Here is a 26,211-nt window from a genome sequence, read left to right as displayed (position 1 = left end):
ACCAACTGCCAAGGGGGAGAGGAAAGAAGAAGGGAAGGAGCTATATTGTTCAGCTCAATACCAGCAGCAGCAATAAATGCCTTTATTCTGTGCCCAAGAGGTGGACCAAGAGAAGACTTTTTGCTATACAAATCCTCAGAAAGGGGATTGAAGACACAGTTATATGCGGGGTTAGATTCGTTAGAGTATAGTTTTGTGATATATTGCAAAGATAATTTGCTACGGCGTTGTGCAAAAGATGGTTCATCGGCCTCAACGTAAAGACTGTCAATAGGTGAAGTTCTGAAGGACCCAAGACAAAGTCTTACACCTTGGTGATGGACAGGATCAAGAAGTTTAAGATTGCTTTTGCAGGCTCCACCATAGACGATGGAGCCATAATCAAGTTTAGAACGAACGAGTGATCGATATAGATGAAGAAGGGTAGCTTGATCCCCTCCCCATTTAGAATTTGAAACCACTTTTAACAAGTCAAGAGCTTTGAGGCATTTAGTTTTAAGTGATTTAATATGTGGTAAAAACGTTAAGTGTGAATCAAAAATTAGACCCAAGAATTTGGCTTCTTTAACAACTTTAATGGGCGTCCCATCTTGAGACAGTTCAGGGTCTTTTTGTGGTTTGTATTTACGACAAAAATGTATGCAGTTAGTTTTCGATTTAGAAAATTTAAAGCCGTTTTCAAGACACCATTTATTAATCTTGTTTAAACACAACTGCAATTGCCGTTCAATGGTATGCATATTTTTACCACGACGAGAAATATTAAAATCTTCCACAAATAACGATCCATCAATTGAATCGCTTAAAACTTTAGATAAACTGTTGAGCTTGATGCTAAAAAGAGTGACTGACAAAATACTGCCTTGTGGAACACCCTGATCCTGATTGTAATGATCAGACAGGGTAGAACCCACACGGACCTGGAATTGTCTGTTATTTAAAAACTTAGCAATAAATTCAGGCAAACGACCTCGCAACCCGAAGTAATGTAAATCTCGTAAAATGCCATATTTCCAAGTAATGTCATATGCTTTTTCAAGATCAAAAAAAGATAGACACAGCGTGTTGTTTGTTAATTAGTGCGTTTTTAACAAATGATTCTAAACGCACTAAGTGATCGACAGTACTTCTGTTTTTACGGAAACCACTTTATCTGTGATAAGGTTATTAGTTTCCAAATACCAAACAAGTCGATTATTTATCATGCGTTCCATGGTCTTGCAAACACAGCTTGTTAATGAAATCGGACGATAAATGGACGGATCCGTATGATCACGTCCAGGTTTAGGTATTGGTACTACTATGGCATCACGCCATGATGGAGGAAAGTTACCCTATGTCCAAATGTCATCAAAGATATTTGATTGATTGACCACGAGGAGGTGGCTCGCCACGGGTGCCATATCATCAAAAATATTGAGAAGAGTTTCTAGGCAGGATTCTGGTAAGTGCTTCAGGAGTTGATAATGTATGGAATCAGCTAGAGTAGCAGTGTCATGAGCCTGATCAAGAGCAGTATGGAGTTCATGAATAGAAAACGTTTCATTTTAATCTTCCCCATTATCAGAATTGAAATTACCTTCACAAGGGATAAGTATTTATTTTTTTTTAAAACTGTTAAGGATCTTTTTAAAACAGTCAGCGCTCATTTAATTATTGGTTTTTTAAAGGAAATTAATTTCTTGGTTGAATTTGGAGTAATATTCTGTATATAAATGTATTTTAATGATTGGTAGTTTAGGTTAGGAACTAGAATTGTTAGTGGCTGTACCCTCAAAGGGGGTTGAAGTATTGTAAAAGTATTGTCCCCCTGAGAGGGTACGTAAGTCCACAAACATTCCATGTAAATTTAAATCTACCAGGTTTTTAATCGTAGTATTCTTGTTGTTTTAATTTTGGTTAGCATATAGTACACTCGCCAGCAGCTGAAGGGATGATGTAAATCCAACTAGGGTCCATGCAGGTAGCAAAGATACTGTAAGTCCCTATGGTCCCTAGTTAGGTGATCTACCTTCAGTTGTTGGCGATCTATAGCCTGATTTTATAGTGTATTGTCCTAATGGTGATGTTGTTTTTTTAACTTTCCAAGCTAGTTTTAATTCCATTTGTGATATTCTAGTTGTTTTACTGTCCTTCGTTGACAGGTTTTATAGTAGACATATAATTAATTTTGATATTAGATGTTCTCGTCACGATATGGCTGAGATATTGCCGATGTGACGTTAAATTTTAACTCACTCACTCAGGATTGAAATTAATAGGTTTCTTTTCTTGTTGTTTTTGATACTGGTGAAATTTAGGTAAATAATTAGAAGAGGAAGAGTGTTTAGCAAGGGTTTCGCCCAGTTTATTTGATTTATCAGTAAGTAACTGATCTCCATGTTTAAGATGATGGACAGTAGATTTAGTGGCTTTACCTTTAATTTTTTGGACCATGTTCCATACCTTGGTCATTGGTGTCCGAGAATTTATTTTAAATACATAATTTTGCCAAGATTGGCGTTTGTTCTGTTTAAAAGTACGCCGTGCTTTAGCATTTAAATTTTTAAGTTTATTTAAATTATGCACCATAGGATGGCGACGGAAATAATGTTCTGCCTTTTTCCTTACCTTCCTAGCTTGTTTGCAGTCATCGTTGAACCATGGTTTTCGAATATGTGGAACTGCAGAGGATTACTCATCAGCTATGGAATTCAATGCATCAGAAAAGCATTTAATAGCATCAGGAACGTCAATAAACCGTTCGGGTTTAAGTTTTTCAGCACACAGTGTTCATATAAAGCCCAGTTAGCCTTTTTGAAATTCCGCCTTGATGATGGAGGAACATCAGATGGAGTTACAGATTTTAGTATAGTAGGAAAATGGTCACTTCCACAGAGGTCATCGTGGACTGACCATTCAAATTCATTTAGTAGTTCTGAATTTGTAAGTGACAAGTCGAGAGCAGAATAAGTTCCTGTACCAGGGTGTAAATATGTGTTTGAACCGTCATTATATAAGCATAACTCGTTATCTGAACAGAACTCTTCTAATAGTTTACCTTTAGTATTCGTAGTTGTACCGCCCCAGAGTGGGTTATGGCCATTCAAATCTCCCATAATAATTCACGGTTTGGGGAGTTGATCGTAGAGGGTTTGAAGGTCGGTCCTCTGAAGAGGTGTAGACGGTGACACATACAAAGAACATAATGTAAGGGTAACCTGTAAAGTGAGTCGGACGGCAACTGCTTGAAGATTAGTAGTGAGTGTTATTGGGCTATGAATAACATTCTGTTTGACTAGGATTGAAGATCCTCCACTGGCTCTGTCACCCGGAGGTGAGAAACAATTATAAGCATTGAAATGACGTAGTTCAAAAAGATCTGTCTGCTTTAAGTAAGTCTCCTACAGACAGACTGCTGACGGCGTACAATCCTGGACCAATAACTGTAACTCATTATAATTATACCTTAGTCCTCTGCAATTCCACTGTACAATATTAATATATTGTGAGAGTAAACTATCTTTGCGGGGGGGGGGGGGGGGTTATTGGGGATCTACCTTTTTGGTGGGTGACAAGCTGTGTGCCCTAAAATGGACATTTTCGGACACGTCCATGTCCTCAAGTGATCCATATTTGTTGAAAAGTTTAATCTTATTTTCGGACCCTTTTGGGGCTCTGCCACTTTGTTTTTGGGAAGAATCCGGCTATGTTTACCTTTGCCTTTAGCAGTTTGTTGCACGTTACACAAGAATTGAGACCGTGTGGTAGACTGAGATAACAAATTTTGATCACGATCTGGCTCTGGCTGACTTTGAGACGTGCCAGGAAGCGGCTCAGCAGTTTGTGTAGATATTGCAGGTGCAAAAGTCTGTGGGGAATCAGTGTTCACCCACGTCAAATCTGTGTGACAGCCTGAAGTTGATCTGGTTGCTTTATTCGTCGCCTCAGATGATGTCTTAGTTTTTGAAGCATATGTTTCTGTTAATTCAGATCTCTGAACAAGCTGTTTTGCCTCTGAAAAACTAATATTTTGAGTAAATTTCAGTTTGTTGATCTCCATCTGCTGCTTCCATACTGGACACTCTTTTGAAAAAGAGGAATGGTCTCCTGAACAGTTAGTGCATTTCTTATAACTACTGTCACAACCTTCTGTTGTGTGTTTCTTCTCACCACAGTGAGCACACACAACAGACGATGTGCAAGTATTGACGCCAAGCCCATACTTCTGACACTTGAAACATCTCAGTGGATTCGGAGTATATGTTTCCACTTTGATATGACAGTAACCAGCCTTTATCGATTTAGGAGCAGTCGGAGTAGAGAACGAAAACAAATAGGTGTTTGTTTGTTGGATCTCATTGTGTTTACGGGTAGTGAAACGTTTTACATACAACACACCTTGTTCCTTCATCTCTGAGGCAATATCAATTTCCAGCATATCAGCAAAAAGGCGGTCTTGGTCTCTCACTATGCCTTTGCTGGTGTTAAGCGTTCGGTGGGCAGAGACGGATACGGGAATGCCAACAAAAGATTTAGTTGACAGGAGGTTATTTGCCTGTTGTCTCTTACTACATTCAATAAGAAGTGAACCTGTACGCAAACGTCTAACATTTTTAACATCTCCTGCTATGCCTTGTACGCCTTTTGAAACAGCAAAAGGGTTCAGCTTCAAAGGAGTCTTGTCAACAGTCTCAAGTACTATAAAACGTGGCCAATAGTCAATAGATGTGGACGGTCTTTGTTCATTAACATCAGGATCCGTGTCAAGAGGACGTTTTTTCTTGGTCATAGGGGTTTCGTAAGCCATAGTTAGTGTTTTAAGGTTCATCATCCGAGCTGACCACCCACCACGGAGTATCACAAGGACAATGCTATAAACAAGTGGGTCTCCAACTTGCAGCACCAAGGATACTCGGATGATATACTCCAGCAGAAAAGTTAAAATAGCTAATCCACCAGATTGGCCCATGAGCCATCGGGCCGATTCTACCACCCGTCTAGGTGAAGTAAGGGTCGAAGTGTGTTGAGCAAGAGGAACACGGTTCAGGCTCCTACTGCCCTCAACCACCAGACTACCGTCCTCCACCGACACGGGACGCAACCCACGGCAAACAGGTTGCCTAATTCGGTTGCTCCTTGCAACCAGCAATGGGGTGCTATGGACCTAGTTGACCCGGGTCCACACGGGGGTTTGAAGGGCTCTTTGCGTTACCCAGCATCCACCACTAGGAGGTGGCCGTTCACGGGTGCCGCGTACGTTCAAGCAAAACAAGTGCCAATCGTGGCGAAATAATGTTTCGAAGGGAAATTCGCGAACGCCAGTGTGAAAGGTATGGAACATGATCCAGAAAATTAAAGGTAAGGGTAGCAAACCAAGCATACACCATCTCAAATGCGGAGATGAACTGCTGACGGATATCTGATATCGCAAATAAACTGGGTGAAACACTTGCGAAACATTCTTCCTCAGCTAACTATATTCCTCAGTTTCAAACATACCAAAAACAGCAGGAAAAAAACAATTCTCAATTTTCATTCAGATAATGGGGAGGATTGTAACGAAATCTTTTCTATTCATGAGCTTCATACTGCTCTTGAACAATTCCATAATACTGCAACAGGAACTGATGGTATACATTATTAGCTCCTAAAACACTTACCAGAGTTCTGTTTAGAGACACTATTGAATACGTTCGATGTAATTTGGACATCAGGTAAATTTCCTCCATCCTGGCGTGATGCCATAGTTATACCTATTCCCAAACCTGGACGTGACCATACCGATCCATCAAATTATAGGCCCATTTCTTTGACTAGCTGTGTTTGCAAAACCATGGAACGCATGGTCAATAACAGATTAACTTGGTACCTGGAATCTAATAATTTCATCACAAATATCCAATGTGGTTTTCGTAATACTCGCAGTACCGTTGACCATTTAGCTCGACTGGAGTAATTTGTCAAGAATGCCTTTATCAGCAAGCAACATGCAGTGTCGATCTTTTTCAATTTAGAAAAGGCTTATGATACCACCTGGAAGCACGGCATCTTAAAATACTTACATGACTTTGGTTTACGGGGCCGTATGCCTCAGTTTATATCACACTTTTTAACTGACATGCAGTTTTAAGTCCAAGTGGATTCTACCCTATCTGATCATTACCATCAGGATCAGGGTGTCCCACAAGGCAGTATTTTGTCAGTCACTTTATTTAGTATCAAGATCAATAGCTTAGCTACAGTTTTAAATGATTCAGTTGATGGTTCACTTTTTGTGGATGATTTTAATATTTCCTGTCGTGAGAAAAATATGCATACTATTGAACGGCACTTGCAACTGTGCTTAAACAAAATAGACAAATGGTGTCTTGAAAACGGCTTTAAATTTTCTAAATCAAAAACCAATTGTATACATTTCTGCCGCAAATATGAACCACATAAGGACCCAGAACTCTTCTTAAATGGCACTCCCATCAAAGTTGTTAAGGAGGCCAAGTTCTTAGGTCTGATTTTCGACTCACATTTAACTTTTCTGCCGCATATCAAATCCCTCAAAACTAAATGCCTGAAAGCACTCGATTTATTGAAGGTCGTGTCTAATTCAAAGTGGGGAGGTGATCAAGCTACCCTTCTACATCTATATAGATCACTTATCCATTCGAAGCTTGATTATGGCTCAAATGTATATGGTGGAGCCTGCAAGAGCAACTTAAAATTATTAGATTCTGTCCATCGTCAAGGTCTAAGACTTTGTCTTGGCTCCTTTCGTACTTCACCTGTTGACAGCCTGTATGTCGAGGCTGATGGTTATCTCTTGAGCAGCGACGTATAAAATTAGCCTTACAGTATATAACAAAACTACATTCCGATGAGTCAAACCCTGCATATACCTGTGTTTTCAATCCTCTCTATGAGGATTTATACAATCAGAAATCTCTTGTTCCGCCTCTTGGTTTAAGAATAAAACCACTTCTTGCTGCCGGCATTGATCTGGATACTATAGCTCCTTCCCACCTTCTTTCTTCTCCTCCTTGGCAGTTGGTTAGGCCCCGAGTGGACCTAACATTGACCTCATTTAAGTGTGAGTGAGTGAGTTAATATTTAACGTCACATCGGCAAAATTTCAGCCATATCGTGACGGGAACAAACCACTGAAAAGGAATATATGTGTGTTATAAAACCTGTCGACAAAGGACAGTAAAACAACTACAGTATCACAATTTGAATTAAAACTAGCTTGGAAAGTTAAAACTAATATCAATATTCAGACAATACAATATAAAAACAGGCTATAGATCGCCAGCAACAGCAGGTAGATCACCATACTAGGGACCATGGGGACTTACAGTACCTTTGCTACCTGCATGGACCCTAGTTGGATTTACACCATCCCTTCAGCTGCTGGCGAGTGTACAATATGCTAGCCAAAATTAAAACAACAGGAATACTACGATTAAAAGCCTGGTAGACTTAAATTTACTATGAATGCTTTTGGACTTATATACCCTCTCAGGAGGACAATATTTTTACAATACTTCAACCCCCTTTGAGGGTACAGCCACTAACAATTCCAGTTACGAATCCAAACTACCAATTATTAAAATACATCTTTTTACAGAAACATATTGCTCACAATTCAATCAAAAAATCAACTTCTTTTAAAAAACCAATAATTAAATGAAAACTAACGCTGGTAAAAAGATCCTTCATCGTTTTAACTGTAAAATACATATCCCTCGTGATGGAGAATTCGACACAGTCAAGCAGAATATGCTTGACCGTGACTCTCTCATCACAAGGGATACAAAATGGAGGATCCTCACCTTTTAACAGGTATGCATGGGTATATCTAGTGTGGCCAATACGACATCGTCGTAGTATGACCTCTTCAAATCTGGACTGACAACCCAAGTGGGTATAACCAATGTAAGGTTTTATCTCATGTAATTTATTTATACCAACTTGGGTGTCCCACTTCTGCTGCATCAGATCACGGATATAAGATCTAATGGTAGCTTTACACTCAGTGTAGGGAATAAGAAGTGGTGTCACAGATCTGTTGAGTGCTGCCTTGGCAGCAAGATCGGCCATTGCGTTACCAGAAATGCCTACATGGCTGGGTAACCAACAGAAGACGATGTCGTATTGGCCAGTAGCAAGATTATTATACAGTTCAATAATTTCAGTTAAAAGTGGATGTTTACAAGAAAAATTTTTAATAGCCTGAAGGCAAGAAAGAGAGTCTGAATAGATTATATACTGTTTACGTTTCGGGTGTCTTTGAATATATTTAAGAGCTGTTAATATGGCGCTAGCTTCTGCTGTAAAAATAGAACTATTATCTGGTAATCTAGAAGATATTGTTCTGGATCCAATGACAGTGGCACAAGCCACTGCGCCACCATCCTTGGATCCATCTGTAAATAAGGGTTTGTAATTGCTATATTGATGTTTTAATTGATGATATTCTTGTTTATATTGTAAGTCATTTGTTTCTGATTTTTTAAATGATGTTAAGGTTAGGTCAACTTGTGGCCTAACCAATTGCCAAGGAGGAGAAGAAAGAAGACGGGAAGGCGATATACCTTCCAGCGCAATGCTGGCAGAAGAAATAAATGGTTTAATTCTGTGCCCAAGAGGGGGGACAAGAGACGACTTTTTGTTATAGAAATCCTCATGAAGCGGATTGAACACACAGTTATAGGCAGGGTTAGATTCGTTAGAATATAATTTAGTAATGTATTGTAAAGACAATTTTATACGACGTTGAGTAAGAGATGGTTCATCGGCCTCAACGTAAAGACTATCAATAGGTGACGTTCTGAAAGACCCAACACAAAGTCTCAGACCTTGATGGTGGACAGAATCAAGAAGTTTAAGGTTGCTTTTGCAGGCTCCACCATATACGATGGAGCCATAATCGAGTTTCGAACGGACCAGTGATGGGTATAGGTGTAAGAGGGTAGCCTGATCCCCTCCCCACTTTGAGTTGGAAACAACTTTCAACAAGTCAAGAGCCTTCAGGCATTTAGTTTTAAGAGATTTAATATGAGGCAGAAATGTTAAGTGGGAGTCAAAGATTAGGCCCAAGAACTTGGCCTCCTTTACAACTTTGATGGGAGTGCCATCTAGAGATAGTTCAGGGTCCTTATGTGGCTTATATTTTCTGCAAAAATGTATACAATTAGTTTTGGATTTAGAAAATTTAATGCCGTTTTCAAGACACCATTTATTTATTTTGTTTAAACAAAGCTGCAGTTGCCGTTTAGTGGTATGCATATTTGTACCACGACAAGAAATATTAAAATCATCCACAAGTAACGATCCATCAATTGAATCGTTTAAAACTTTTGATAAACTATTTATCTTGATGCTAAAAAGTGTGACAGACAGAATACTGCCTTGTGGAACACCCTGATCCTGATTATAATGATCAGACATGGTAGAACCCACTCGAACTTGAAACTGTCTGTCATTTAAAAAGTTGGCTATAAATTGAGGTAAACGACCTCGCAAGCCGAAGTTATGTAAGTCTCGTAAAATACCATATTTCCAGGTTGTGTCATATGCTTTTTCGAGATCACAAAAGATAGACACAGCATGTTGTTTATTAATTAGTGCGTTTTTAACAAATGATTCTAAACGCACTAAGTGATCGACTGTACTTCTGTTTTTTCCGGAAACCACACTGTATATCAGATTTAAGGTTATTTGTTTCCAAGTACCAAACAAGTCGATTATTTATCATGCGTTCCATGGTCTTGCAAACACAGCTAGTTAGTGAAATAGGTCGATAATTGGATGGATCCGTATGATCACGCCCAGGTTTAGGTATTGGTACTACCATGACGGAGGAAAGTTACCCGATGTCCAAATATCATCAAAAATATTGAGAAGAGTGTCTAGGCAGGATTCTGGTAAGTGCTTCAGGAGTTGATAATGTATGTTATCAGCTCCAGTAGCAGTGTCATGAGCTTGATCAAGAGCAGTATGGAGTTCATGAATAGAAACAGTTTCATTATAATCTTCCCCATTATCAGAATTGAAATAGTTTTCTTTTCTTCTTGTTTTTGATATTGCTGGAATTTTGGTACATAATTGGAAGAGGAAGAGTGTTTAGCAAGGGTTTCACCTAGTTTATTAGCAATATCTGATTTATCAGTAAGCAATTGATCTCCATGTTTAAGATGATGGACAGTAGATTTAGTACCTTTACCTTTAATTTTCTGGACCATGTTCCATACCTTGGACATTGGTGTCCGAGAATTTATTTTAGATACATAATTTTGCCAAGATTGGCGTTTATTCTGTTTAAAGGTACGCCTTGCTTTAGCATTTAAAATTTTAAATCTATTTAAATTATGCACCATAGGGTGGCGACGGAAATAATGTTCTGCTCTTTTCCTTGCCTTTCTAGCCTGTTTGCATTCATCGTTGAACCATGGTTTTCGAATATGTGGAACTGCAGAAAACTTTGGGATACACTCATCAGCAATGTCAATGAGTACATCTGAAAAACATTTAATAGCATCAGGAGCAGTAATAAAACGTTCGGGATTAAGTTTGCTAGTAGAGAGAGATTGATATAGAGCCCAGTTGGCCGTTTTAAAATTCCATCGTGATAATGGAGGTACATCAGAGGGGCTCACAGGTTTTAGTATTGTAGGGAAATGGTCGCTCCCACACAAGTCATCGTGAACCGACCATTCAAATTCATTTAAGAGATTAGAGTCAGTAACTGATAAATCAAGAGCTGAATATGTCCCTGTGCCAGGATGTAAATATATATGTGATCCGTCATTGTAAATACAGAGATCATTATTTGAAAGAAAATCCTCAAGTAATTTACCTTTGGTGTTCGTAGTAGGACCACCCCAGAGTGGGTTATGGCCATTGAAATCGCCCATGATTATACAGGGTTTAGGAAGTTCATTGTAAAGAGCTTGTAGATCAGTTAACTGGACAGTGGATGAAGGTGGAATATACAATGAACAAAGCGTAAATGCAACTTGTAATGTAAGTTACAGCTTGGAGATTTGTTTTAAGCTCTATTGAACTATGTATAACATGTTGCCGTACCAAGATTGATGATCCTCCACTTGCCCTATCACCTGGAGGTGAAAAATAATGGTATGCATTGAAATGACGGAGGTCGAGAGTATCAGTGTGTTTTAAATATGTTTCCTGTAGACACATTGCTGACGGTGTAAAATCCTGGATTAAAAGCTGCAATTCATTAAAATTAGTCCTTAGTCCTCTGCAATTCCACTGAATAATATTATTCTGATAACCTATCTTTTGGGGGGATTTATTGGGGATCTACCCCGCACTTTTTTGGTGGGCGACAGGCTGTGTGCCCTAGAGCGGACGTTTTCAGACTGCAGACCTTTTGGGGCTCTGCCACTTAGCTTTTTCAAAGAATCAGGCTTCTTAGTTTTTGTTTTACTGGGTTGAGACCTTGTTGATGACTGAGAAGACATGTTGTGATCAGGGGATGTTGCTGATTGAATCTGAGATGTACCAGGAAGTGATTCTGCAGTTTGAGTAGATATGGCAGGTGACAAAGGTTGAGGGGAATCCGTGTTCACCCAAGTCAAGTTTGTCTGACAGCTTGCAGATAATTTCATAATTGTGGATGTTGCGTCTGGGTTTGGTCTGGCAACGGAAGCATAGCTTTCCGTTTGTACTGAGCTCTGGACCATTTTCTTTGCATCTGCAAAACTGATGTTTTGTGAAACTTTATTCTGTTAATGGCCATTTGTTGTTTCCACACAGGACATTCTTTAGAGAAAGATGGGTGATCCCCTGCGCAGTTTGTGCACTTTTTAACATGGCTGTCACAATCTTCTGTTGTGTGTGTTTTTTCACTACAATGAGCACACACAACAGACAATGTGCACGTATTTACACCATGGCCGAATTTTTGGCACTTGAAGCACCTCAGCGGATTCGGAATGTATGTATCAACATTGAGATTACAGTACCCTGCCTTAAGTGACTTTGGAGCAGTAGGCGATGAGAAGGAAAACAGATATGTGTTGGTTTTTATGGTTGTGTTGTTTTTACGGGTTGAGAAACGTTTGACATATAGTACACCCTGATCTCTCATCTCGGATTCGATATCCTGGTCACACATGTCTGCCAGCAATCGATCACGATCTCGCACTATTCCCTTACTGGTGTTGAGTGTTTTGTGGGCCGTGACAGTAACCGGAGTACCAACAAAAGTGTCAATATTCAAAAGGTTGGTTGATTGTTGCTTTCTGGCACACTCAATCAGCAGCGCACCAGAACGTAATCGTCGAATGTTCTTTACTTCGCCAGCAATGCCTTGGATACCTTTAGACACAGCAAACGGGTTCAGCTTCAAAGGTGTGTTATCTTTGGTCTCAATGACAAGGAAACGTGGCCAATAATCAATTTGTTTGGACGGTCTGAGGTCGTCAACGGGATCATTTTCGAGAGGACGTTTGCTCTTCTTAGTGGGGGTTTCGTAAGCCATGGTTAGTAGATTTCATCATCCGAGCTCCCCACCCACCACGGAGTATCACAAGGACGATGCTAAAGCAAGCGGGCCTCCAGCTTGCAGCACCAAGGATACCCGGATGATATACTCCAGTAGAAGAATTAGAAATAATTAGTCTACCAGATTGGCCCATGAGCCATCGCCTTCTGGCATAAGACTCTAGGCAAAGTTCAAAGCAACATAATTCAACATCAAACATGTTTTAGACATTAAAGCCAAGACCAAAATCAATCAAAATCAGTTCCAAATCATACTTGTGCAATGATAAATAAATTTATAATCTATGCACAGGGCTTGGCATGACCAGCCGATTGGTTGAACCGGGCCCATTCAACCTCCCGTCTAGATGAAGTAAGGGTCGAAGGGGTGTGTTGAGCAAAGGGAACGCGGTCACAGGCCCCCTGTGCCCTCAACCCCCAGACTCCCGTCCTCCACCGACACAGGGCCGCAACCCACGGCAAACGGGTTGGTGGACCAAATATGCCCCCGGATCCACACGGGGGGGTTGGCGAGCACTTAGCGTTACCCAGCACCCACCACGAGGAGGTGGCTCGCCACGGTTGCCAACCTCATTGAAAAAATCAGACACTAATGAACTACAATATAAAGAAGAATGTAATCCATTACATACTAAAAGTAAGGCACATAAATCCATATTTACAGATGGGTCCAAGGTCTAGATTGCCAGATAACAGCTCTATTTTAACTGCTGAAGCTAACGCCATCTCAATGACTCTTAAGTATATTCAAAGACACTATAAACATAAACAGTATATAATCTATTCAGATTTTCTTTCTTGCCTTCAGGCTCTTCACAATATTTGTTGCAAACATCCGCTTTTAATTGAAATTATTGAATTTCATAATGATCTTGCTACTGGCCAATACGACATCGTCTTTTGTTGGTTACCCAGCCACGTGGGCATTTCTGGTAACGCAATGACCGATTTTGCTACCAAGGTAGCACTCAACAAATCTGTGACACCACTTCTTATTCCATACACTGATTATAAAGCTTCCATTAGATCTTTTATCCATGATCTGATGCAGAAGAAGTGGGACACCCAAGTGGGCATTAATAAACTACATGCAATAAAAAATTATATTGGTTATACCCATTTGGGCTGCCAGTCAAGATTTGGAGAGGTCACATGCGGCGATGTCGTATTGGCCATACGAGATATACTCATGAATATTTATTGAAAGGTAAGGATCCTCCATTTTGCATCCCTAGTGATGAAATAATCACACTCAAGCATCTCTTGCTTGACTGTGTCGAATATTCCATCACAAGGGATGAATATTTCAAATCACCAACTATGAAGGATCTTCTCAGTAACATAAGTTCTCGTTTAATATGTGCATTTTTAAAAGAATTGGATTTGCTAACGGATTTGTAAATAGATAAATATTTTATGGTTGGAGGTTTAAATTGATAGCAAAGATTGTTAGTGGCTGTATCCTCGAGGGGGGTTAAAGTAGTGTAAAATTATTGTCCTCCTGAGAGGGTACGTAAGACCACAAACATTTAAAGTAAACTCAAACTCTCTGCTATTTTAATCGTAATATATGTGTCCTTTTAAATGCATGGCTAGACGTGCCTAAATTGCTAACAACTGAGGAGATGGTGTAAATCCAGGTAGGAACCATGCAGGTAGCAACAGTACTGTAAGTCCCCATGGTCCCTAGTGTGGTGATCTACCTTCAGTTGTTGGCAATCTATAGTCCATGTTTATGTTGTATTGTCCTCTATAATTAAACTGTTTTATAACTACTTACTAGTCTTAGATGGATATCTGTGATATATACTAGTGCTTTTACTGTTCTTCGTCAACAGGGTTTTAGTTTCTTATATTCTTTCAATCCACAATGTCGTTCTTACTTGTTCCCGTCACGATATGGCTGCAATATTGCCGATGTGACGATAAAATTTAACTCACTCACTCACTCCTTGATATATGATCACATGGTAGAAAGTTTGCTATGTAGTGTTAGGTGGTCTTTGTTATTAGTTTATAAATACCCCCCGACAGACCTTTGTTTCGATTATGTTAGATTCTTGCCTTCACCATCCTTACTTAAGGCATTCCTTCTGGACTCCTGAATTATTTTTCTGCAATAGGACAGTTAATCAGATTTCCTGTACCTATGTCTATGCCCATTACAGTACTTGGATTTGTTTTCCTCTTATAATGTTTTCAGTGCTCTTAAATATCGTTGTTGGTCTGCCAATAAACCGAATTGTATTTACCGGGAAGGCTGTCCACACGTCCGAGCTCTGAATGTATATATTCATAAAACATTGGAAACCACATGAATTTGAAAGATATATGTATCCAAAATGTATACAGATCCCATCCACTGGTTGAGCATAAATTCATCCTCGAACTAACGGGATGCACTTTCGGAATGCTGTCTTGCAGCAATTGTTACTCCTTGCGCATGCGACAACCTTAGCTGGCTATATTCCAGGTAAGGGTTAGCAAACTGTGCCCAAGGTGCTCCATGTCTCTTCAAGTAGCCTGACGAAAGTTCCATATGTGCCGTTTGTACAACGTTGATTTGCTTGGCACAACGTACTTCATGTACACGGTCATATCTCCATTCTTCATGGATTGCGATAATCTGTGTATGATATTGGGGACGATCCATTGCACTTTTGTTACATTTTTGGGCGGGTGCACTAAACAAAAATGCTGAGCAAATTTTAGCGATTGTCTGTTTGGGTTTACACTTTTGTAGAGTGTTGGTGACATTTTTTAGCACAGTAACGTTTGTAAATTTGTGGTAACGTCCAATATTTAATGGATACTTTCTTTTGAGTGTTTGAATGTCATTTACAAAAATAATTCTCATAAGACGAACTATCATGTCACGAATATCACAAGGAATACACAGATCCGGAGAAAATTTATGCTCCGTCATCGGGCTCTTGTTCATTATCAGGTAATGAAGGAATACCCCCAAAACGTTTTTAGATGCTGACATCTTTTTTAGACTACGGCATCACCTACAACAGGTCTATATGTTACGTATTTAATAGTTCATTAGACTACTTTATGTGTCAGTTTTCCATTCCTAGGATGACAACCAACACAGCAGTGCCCAAGACCTTCCTGTTGCTGACACAATCACTTTGCGGTCAGTTCAATACATTTGGGGAAATCATTTCAGTAAATGACATTTTAACGAGTCCCTTTAAATGAAAATCGATGCAAATGCTATTTTGTATTTACGATACTTGAGTAATACAAAAGGGCTTGACAAACAATCACTAATCCACACTTTTGACATATTCTCCACAGTATCTGCGTTACTCATCCGCTCACATTCCAACTATCTCGCGTCTTTTGGACAGCTGATAAGTAGAGGGGAAGGTCGTGCACACACGTATACTAATCCCAATGGAGATGTCGTTGCTGAATGTGGATTGAAACATAGATCATGCGACACTAAGGACGTATCAGCGTCTGTCATCAATAACACTCTCTCAGCCCTCAATATATCTCGTGTAGAAACAACAGATGCTGGAGAATGGTCATGTACTGCTGGAACTGATGGTGGCAGCAAGTGTATTCTGACCGTTGTTCGTGAGTATATTTCAGTTTCATATTTCCCACAGAAGAGATATAACTTCAAAAGATGCCAACGGTTTGTATGGAGCTGTGTGTTATGAGGCCAGGCTAATTAGTATCAACACACAGTCATTGTCTTGTAATTATCATTGTCTCATTCTTGCATTACCCTCCATCAATAATGTAGCACGATCAGTTGTTAAAGATACACACCAGTGAGATTGTGTGATGTATTATTAACGTCCCATTTCACCAGTAGCGGATACGCACAGGAAGTCAATTGTTTTATGCCTGTCGAATTACTACGCGTATTTCATTTTCTTTTATCCCTGTCACATTGTTTAGTGTAAAGATTAATAGTTTATTAAAGGTTTTAAACGATTTAATTGATGGTTCGTTATTTCTTGATGATGTTAATATTCTTTGTCGTGGCAAAATTATGGATACTTCTGAACGGCAAATGCAGTTGTGTTTAAATAGCGCAAGAAATGGTGTCTTGAAAAAGGCTTTAAAGTTTCCAAATGAAAAACAAATTGTATACTTTTAATCATAAATACATACGACATAAGGACCCTGAACTGTTAAATAGCGTCCACATCATGGCTGCAAAGGAAGCCAAGTTCTTAGGTCTAATTTTCGACTTCCATTAAGCTTTCTGCCAAAAATTAAACCCCTTAAAGCAAAATTCCTGAATGCACTAGGTTTGTTGAAAGTTATTTTCAACTCAAAGTAGCGAGGGGATCATGCCACCTTCGCCCTGCACCTATGTCACTGGTCCTCTCGAAACTTGATATGGCTCCTTCTTATATGGTGGAGCCCGCAAAAGCAGCCTACAACTACTTGATTCTGTCCACCATCAAGGTCTAAGACATTGTCTTCGGTCCTTGAGAACCTCTCCTGAAGATAGTCTCTCCTCCGAGGCCGACGAACCATCTTTTACAAACTGCTGTATATTTATCTTAACATTACCAAATCTTAGTTTACATTTATATTAGTTATATTACCAAACTATAATCGAATCTCCAATGAATCTAACCCTGCTTATAACTGTGTCTTCAATCCCCTTCAGGACGATTTATACAACAAGAAATCTATTGGTCCCCCTATTGGGCACATAAATAAACCATTCTTTTCTACTACCGGCATTGTGCTGGAAAATATACTTCTGTAGTGTTTTTTTTTTCTTCTGCGCCTTGGCAACTGGCTCTTCCACAAGTCAACATAACTCTCACAATATTTTAAAGAAAATCAGGAGCCAATGAATTACAGTATAAGCATGAATATAATAATTTGAACAGTGAATATAATGCATATAAATGCCTATTTATAGATGGGTGCAAGGATGGTGGCTCAGTGGCTTGGGCCATCATTGGTATTGGTAAACAACATCGTCTCGATAACCACATAGCAGATCTTTTCACAGCAGAAACACATTCTATACTAACTGCATTTAATTATGTTTAACAACACCCTACGTACAAACAGTATATGATTGTCTATTAGGACTTTCTTTCGTGCCTTCAGGCTAATAAAAACCTTCTTGTAAACATCCACGTTTAATAGAAATCGTTCAGTTATGTAATGATCTTGCTACTGGCCAATTCTCCGTCGTCTTTTGTTGGTTGCCCAGGCACCTTGGCATTTCTCTGAGCATAATGGCTGATTTTACTACTAAGGCAGCACTCAACAAATCTGTGACACCACTTCTTATTCCATACACTGATTATAAAGCTACCATTGGGTCTTATATTGGTGATCTGATGCAAAAGAAGTGGGACACTCAAGCGAGTATCAATAAATTGCATGCAATAAAACCCAATATTGGTTACACTTACTTGGGTTGTCAGTCAAGCTTCAAGGCGGCCATTATGCGATGACGTCGCATTGGCCACAAACGATCCATACGCGTAAGATGATATATACTAAAATGTGAGGATCCTCCGTTTTGTATCCCTTGTGAATAAAGAATCACGGTCAATTATATCTTCTTTGACTGAGTTGAGAATTTCAAATCATGACCTATGAAGGATCTTTTTAAACAATACCAGTTCTCATTTCATTGTTGCATTCCGAAAAGAATTAGATTTGTTAACTGATTTGTAAATAGATAATACTTTATTATTGGAAGTTTAAATTAGTTATCTCATATCATTAGTGGCTGTATCCTCAACGATGTTTATACAACTGTGAAATTAGTGTCCTCCTGAAAGGGTACAAGTAGTATGGTACATAAGTCCCAAACCATTTGATGTAAATTTAAGTTTTCCACGCTTTTAATCGTAGTATTTTGCCATGTTAATGTATTGCTAATATTCTGCATAAAAGTCAGTGGCTGAGGGGATGGTGTAAATCCAGCTAGGGTCCATGCAGTTAGCTAAAGTAAAGTAATCCCCCTGGACCCTGGTATGGTGATCTGCCTTCAGCTGGTGGCGAATACTAGCCCATTTCTACTTTGAAATGCTTAAAAAAAGGGTTCTATTCTAATCTCAAGACATACGCTAGCTAAGTTTTAATCAAGGTGTGATACTCTAGTAGTTGTACTGCCCTTCGCTAACAGGATTTTATGTATGATATATATCTATTCGTATTTTAGAACTAGTTTGAGGTACGATATGGCTGGAATACTGCCTATGTGACTATAAATCTTAACTCACTCACTCCCTCATCTAATGATAGCTCCTGGCGCAGTTCGGTGACGCAATAACCATACGATCATGTGCTCCTTTCTCGGGGAAGCAGGAAGCATAGGGATGAAAATGCGAAAACACGACAGCTTTTAAGAAAAGTAGCGTTGTCAAGATTTCTTAAAGCTTAAGTTGTGGCCTGTCAAGTCATATAGTCTGTCTTTTATTAAAAGAGCAGGCCATCGCATATATCTATTCTTGTTCCGAAGTCGATTGTTTAGTATAAGGTTTTAGTGAATTTGAAATGAACTCAAATACATGTACATGAATCCGACGTTAGGGTTTAAAACATTCATCCATGTACTCGGTAAGTCCTCAGGAACATAGTTTCTTGTCTGAACAGACGATCCCGACCAACCGAATCGATTCGTTAAACTCTGTGACGTACCCGACACTACCCGACATGTCTTGATTGATGACGCTACTTGTGTAAATCACTGATCTACCTTTCCCAAACTAATATTAAAAAACCAAAAAACTTGCGTTCTTTTAACATAAATGTTATTGCCTATGGCGTCATACAACTGAACAAGCGAAGGTTGGAGCATTTAAATACTTCTGAATGCACAGTTCATATACATCGTCGGTGAGAAATGTCAATGAAAGATTTGATTTGTTTACTCTACTTTCATTAATTCAAACTATGTTCTTCTTCCTTCTCTCCTTCCATCGCCCTCTCACTGACTTTTGGTTTGATTCTAAAGTCTGAATGCTTCAGAGACACCAACATGTAGCATCACCAGTAAGCAGGACACTAACTCACTTGTCCAGTACCATTATCTGTCCCTCACGGTGGACGTACGAGACTACTACTGCTCCACCGCCCACAGCATCTCCATCCAGACCGGAAATGTGACAACCCTGCTGATGGAAGCTGACTCTGTACCAAGCGCCACAGACAACAGCTCATCAGTAACACTAAATGTGACGGACTCCCATCTGGGCAAAGTAGGACTGGTGTTTAGATGTGACAGCAATCAGTGGAATATAGAGTGTGCTGGTGTGACTAAATTCGGTTAGTTTTACCGTATCCAAATGAAGCACATACCAAGTGTACAAGCTGTTGTTGATGTAGCCTCCAAATATGACATATAAAATAGAATATCGTTGGAAAATAATAGAGTACCCATCGAAAGTTACCAGCCTCTAACTTCAGTCAACTGTTCTATACTAGATTGTGCAAAACAGTCCATACTGTTTAAAGTTACTGTTAAAACATGGACTGATATATTGCAAAACAAATTCGGAAGGGTGAAAAGATTATTGTCATGAGTTCAGTAAATGATGAAACGTTTCCCAAAACTGTAGACCCAAACACAGTCGTTCACATGCACAATATCCGAAAGGTAATATCGTGTATGGCCTCCTTGAGCGTTGAGAACAGCGTTGCCTCGTCTGTATATGGAGTGGATGAGACGGCTGATGAAGACCACAGGAACATCGGGCCCAGACTTGGTGGTACGCCTGAGAGTGTTCAGTGCAAGTTGTCGACCTTGGCCGCACATCTCTGAGTCTCCTCTGGATCTCGTTCCACGTGTGTTCTATCGGGTTTAAGTCTGCACTGAGGGTAGGCAATTGAAGACTGTGTATGCTATGTTGACTCAGAAAGTCTCTAGTTGCTCTGGCAGTATGGGGACGCCAGTTGGCCTGCTGGAAGACATGGTTTCAACGATGACCAAAGTATGGTGGAGTGAATGAACGAGTGGGTGAGTGAGTTACGTTTTACGCAGCACTCAGCAATATTCCAGCCATATGGCGGCAGTCTGTAAATAATCGAGTCTGGACAAGGCAATTCAGTGACCAACAACATGAGCATCGATCTGTGCAATTGGGAACCGATGACATGTGTCAACAAAGTCAGCAAGCCTGACCACCCGATCCCGTTAGTCGCCTCTTACAACAAGCACAGTCACCTTTTATGGCAAGCATGGGTTGTTGAAGGCCTATTCTACCACGGGACCTTCACGGGTCACCACATTATGGCACGAGGAAGGTCTCAGTGCTTGAACAATATAGGGGGCAGGTGTTACACCATTTCCTCTACCGCGACTAATATTCTGGAGCACAAAAGGGCCTAGTTTGGGACTGAGAGCAATAGCATCCCACACAATGGTGTTCAGACCTCACCACGAGCCTCTTTCCAGGACACAATCATCTGCAAAACGCTCCCGCGTCATCGCCATACCCTCACTCTGCTATCAGCCGTCGAGAAGCAATACCGGCTTTCGGCGGAGAAGATTACAGTTCGCCACTCCTGGGGACGAAAAATTCCAGTGATGTGCGAGTCGCTTGAGGCAATGTCGAACAGTAAGGATCGGACCCAGGTAAGGCCTGTCACATCTGACGTTTCTCTGCCTCAAACGCCTCCGCACTGTGTCGGTGGTGATTGGTCTATGGTGATTTCCAGTGCTTGTCTGTGCAGTTTCCATAAACCTAGTAGAACCATTTTGCAGGCGAGGATAGATAATCTGCTGGTTTTGCCTCAGCATTGTCACGGGCGGTCTTCCACTGCGAGGACGGTCGGCTGTGCATTCAGTGGATTGGACTCGTTGCTGCAGGCGGTATATTGTTCGAACATGAACGGAACTATGATTTCCAACAATCTGGTCAGCATTCAGTATTCAAGTTTGGTCTCTCTGCTCCCTTGATAATGGTGGCCTGTTGCTACTGTCGAAACGTGAATGAGTCGGTGTATGTTCGGTGACTCTACTTATAGGGATGACATCTCGTGATGCAAGTGCATTGTCATTTTCATGAAATGCTCACAAAAATCTCGTCCAATCATTACTTTAGTAACAACGTTTTCACGACGTGTTTCTTTTTATCAAATACAAAACCTGAAATCAAAATTTCTTGAACTGTGGCCACGAACTAGATCTAGGTAACACATAAAACGTGAAAAAAAAGAAACTAAGACGTAACATAACTTAACATAAAATTTCTCAGATGTTGTATCACCATTTACAAACCTTTTTGAGGTAAAGGTAAACTTGCAGAGGGACATCAGTTGTCAGACTGCTCTTGAAAAAGTCAAAGCCGTGCTCATGAATTTAGCAATATTGCAGGCACCAAAATTTGAGATAGTTGATGCCAGTGATGTAGGTGCAGGTGCTGTCCTGATTCAAGAGGAAGACTCAGGAATTGAACGTCATTTTTAAATACTTTTCCAAGACATTTGACAAACAGCAAAGGAATTATTCTTCCATTGAGAAAGAGACATTAGGTCTTTTGATAGTTTTACAGTATTTTGAAGTGTATCTAGGTACCACTGCATTATCAACTGCAGCGTTCACAGATCACAATCCATTGACTTTTGTTCTTTAAGAATCAAAGACTTACGGAATGGAGTTTAACCTTGCCAGGGTTCAATTTTTTTATTAGACACGTTAAAAAAAGTCAATGTTTGTCCTGAGGCACCTTCCAGTTTGTAAATGTGTGACGACAGAACTATCCTGACAGAACGTCGTCGACAAGCTCGCCGATTGTGGTGTCTAAATCATGTCTGCAACTGTGGTTTGGTGGAGAAGTGTCGTTTTAACAGATGAGTCCAGGTTTAACATTACCATTAGTGATGGACGTCAACGTGCCTGTAGAAGGGTGCGAGAACGTAATGCACAAGTCTGTGTCTTGGATATCAATCGCTCTGGCGATGATTCCATGATGATTTGGGGTGGAATAACAACATGTCAAAGAACCCCTTTTGTGATTTTTCAGGGCAACGTAATCGGTGTGGGCATAAGGGATCAGATTACTTGACCTGTGGCAATTCCTTTTCTGCAACGTCATGGCCATGGGTTAACATTCCAACAGGACAATGCCCACCCTCATACGGTAAAGGTTGCTATGGATTTCTTACAACACCACAACGTTGACGTTGCCCAGCATGTTTGGGACGAGACAGATCGACGTCTACACCATCTTCTTCATCCTCCCTCTTACAGCAAGGGTTTGCATGTATTTCTTGCAACACCATAACGTTGACCTACTGTCGTGCCCTGCAAATTCACCGGATCCCTCCCTGATAGAGCATGTTTGGGATGAGATGGATCGACATCTACGCTGTCTACGCTGTCTTCCTCAGATGACGTCCTTGACCTTTAGCATAGTTTGGCGTGACATCCCGCAAAGCCTTCCTTGCACGTTTGATAGGCCCTATGCGTCGTCGATGCACTGCTGTTCTCAACGCCGATGGAAGCATTATTGAGCATGTGACATGGTCGTTTGACCCCTTTCTCGCTTGTGGACTCGTTATGATTGACTTTTCAATTGAAATTCTCCATACTTGTTATGGTCTCATGATCCCTCCATTAAAGTTTATATGTACTTTTGACATAGTTACCCTACTTATCAACTGGGATAATATTGTTACAGTGCACAGTTTAAGTGGCTGGCATATAAGACTAGTTACTGTGTTGACGACACACACACGGACACAGGGATTTACTTGAGTTGTCATCATTCGGCCTATCTGCATATGTATACTTCCTCTTCTGATTGTCAACATCGACCTAAGTCCAACACTGACCTCTCATCGTGTAACATTCAATATAACTGTTTGTCACTCTCAAACCAAGACGGAATGGCGCATACGCAAGGGAGTGAATTGTTCTATACCTGTCGAATCACTACGTGTATTTCCTCTTTTATGACGGGTCTTGGTGCACGTATTTAGCGCAGTAACCATACGATCACGCTTGCCCCACCTCTCTAAGCAGCAAGTGGTAACATAGGGATGATAATGCGACAACATGACACACAGCTTTAAAAAAAGTAGCTTTGTCAAGATTTCTTGAAACTTAACACGTCTCCTATCTAGCCTTGTTTTCTAGTCATCACATATATCTACTGTTATTAGGAATTGACCTTTTAGTTTTTTTGTATTTTCATTATTAAAAGTGTTTGCTAAGTACGTAAAACTATATACTTTGCGTTATTTAGATTCGAATTTTCAACATTAACCAAGAGTTCTATGTTCACAATAAACACATCAAGGCTCATGTGTCGAATCCGTTACTTTATGAAGTTTCGCTGTCAATACTGGGACTAACAGAAACTAGTTGTAGTGATTTAGAGTAATGAGGTGAATGAACTCAGTTGAGAGAAATACAGGACAAGTAGCATTTTGTAACTCTAATACCGCTTGGGGATGATAAAATAAGGGTCTAGTGATTATTTGACGTGGTTGCATGTGTAAGATAGTAGTATAGGGAATGATAGTTCTGGCTCACTTTCAAGAAATGTCTCTACAACGCCTTATTTACTGAATAAGACGTTGGTGGGCCCCTTAGCTCTTGCTACTATTACCCCTACTACAAAATTACTGTGCCTTGGTAGGAGGTAACACTGTGCCGTACGGTACGATCAATAATTCTTCCCTTACAAACCCCCTACCCGGCCCACCCCTCAAGTAGTATAAGTTAGGTTCGTCGGCTTTCATATCCACTTTATCTATGTTGTAAGTTTTGACTGACCATATAGGATCGGTGGCCCGCTTACGGCTATCACCCTCGTGTTCCCCCGGCTGGTATAGATACCTCACTAGAGCCCTATCTGGTATCTGTTTCTCCTTCCCACGCAATGGAGCGGCCGACTCTGCAACTATTGATTTTAGTTTGATAGCGTCTGCCGGTTTCTTACCGGTGAGACGGGTGACTTCATGGTTGATTGCCGACACCACCTTGGGTAACCTCGTGACCCATTCAGTCGATCGTTTTCCAGGGGTGGTCATCTCCCTAGCATACTGATAGCCGAACAAGCGCTCAGCCAAAGTTCTATTAAATCTCTCAACTATGGCTTGGCTGCGATGGGCTCCGGCCGTGCCACGCCTGACCTTTGTATCGTGTTTGGCTAGCAGTTGTGACACGGCACCCATGAACTCCCGTCCGGGGTCAACTTGCAGCTCTGTTGGCCACGTCAGTGGGCTGCGTTTGTATATGCGTTCAAATCCTCTGGCTACCTGGGCCGAATCTTTCGTGGTCAAGGGTTCGGCTTCCTTGTAACGACTGGCTACATCCACTACGGTTAAGGCATACTTGTACCTCTTATCGTGGGGTAGGAACAGTAGGTCTGCCTGGTGAATGCTATTAGGTATGTTAATACCGAACCTCCTGCTAGGCACGTAGCGTGGTGCCGGTAAATAGATCTGCCACAGGGCTTGTTTTTCAAGCCACGCTTTGGCTTCCTCCGGGGGTACTCGCGCTAGTTTAGCTAGCTTATCTACTGCGCTAGCTCCTTTCCAGTACCCACGCGGGCTGTAGTAAATAGCCTCAAATTTTTTCATGTCCATACGCGTATGTGTTTATTCCATCAATAGCTATCCAACGTTTCGTGTCCATAGGCGACAGGGACGTATTGTTTATAGTCAGTCCGTATATCTTATGCCCATCACTTCTAAGTGTGTTCATTTTATGTCTAAAGGTACGGGTCTTGAACAGGGCTTCCTTGAATCTGGCGTGTTTGATGTGTTGTTTCACCACATACTTCTTAACCCCCTTAGCCTTCCGGATCTCACTATTGTCGGCTTTCAGTATGGAGTACATCTTAGGTCTCAAACCTATGTACTCGGCTATGGGCGTGCCAGCACACTCGTCCTTCATCTTACCTAGGACCTTTTTATTTACCGTACTGTGTATGGCATGGGTCTTAGGGTAATCGCTGGTGTCGTATAAATCGAGGTGTTTTTTCATGTCCTCGTACACGTCCTCGGTTCGAATCTCCATCAGCAGGGAATCCGTGTCAGTGTACAGCACTTCACACCTGTCGCCGTACTGTTTCTTGAGCTCGTTGTAGTAAAAGTCGTACATCAGGTGTTTGGATAAATCGAGGATGCTCATCCCCACGTAAACAGGCCGGTTGAATTTTATGTGGCTTTTCTTCATGTGTAGGGCAACCAGGTTGTCTGTAAATATTTTATTACGGTTGAATGCCGGACTGGCTATCAATTTCCTGAGCTTGTCTTCCTCACTAGATCTAACCAGCTTCACGGTCACGCGTTTCCTCAGGTTCTCCATAGTCTTACCAAACACCGAGTTGTTCATGAGCTTGTAGAGATTTTTCTCAAAATCACTGGTGGCTTTTTTTCGTAGGTCTGTGTTCATTCTGATGTAGGGCTCCATCCATGGGCTCTGGTCGAACATGAGCACCCTGTGTATTTTGGTCAGCCTCATACCCAACGACAGGTACAGCTGTAGGTTGCGATAGTGAACGATGTACTTGGTCTTATTCATTAAGTTAGGAACGAGTTTTTCAACGTCTGTCACACGCCCACCTGACAAGTTATGTTGGTACTCAGACATCCAGTCTGTGTTAACCCTCATATGTTCGGGTGCAAGGGGATAGCTGTTGTGCGATGTGTGTAATTCCTTGGGATACTCTAAGTCAACTTCGAGGATATACCCTTTGTTCGAATCTGGTGCGACCCCCATAACATCAACGTGGGGTACCC

General features: G+C 40.7%; 1 protein-coding gene across 1 annotated transcript in view; it reads left to right on the top strand.

Annotated features, from left to right (window-relative positions):
* Positions 1–26,211, top strand: part of LOC137289047 (uncharacterized) — a 65,179-nt gene that overhangs the window by 24,472 nt on the left and 14,496 nt on the right. Inside the window, exon 2 of the mRNA XM_067820837.1 lies at positions 19,486–19,782. Coding sequence (XP_067676938.1) covers positions 19,486–19,782 — 297 coding nt within the window. The remainder of the gene's footprint in view (positions 1–19,485; positions 19,783–26,211) is intronic.

Source organism: Haliotis asinina, chromosome 1 (genome assembly GCF_037392515.1).
Source record: "Haliotis asinina isolate JCU_RB_2024 chromosome 1, JCU_Hal_asi_v2, whole genome shotgun sequence".
Lineage (NCBI taxonomy): Eukaryota > Metazoa > Mollusca > Gastropoda > Lepetellida > Haliotidae > Haliotis > Haliotis asinina.
The sequence above is the reverse complement of the archived record's forward strand: the minus strand, read 5'-3'. Positions and strand labels throughout refer to the sequence as shown.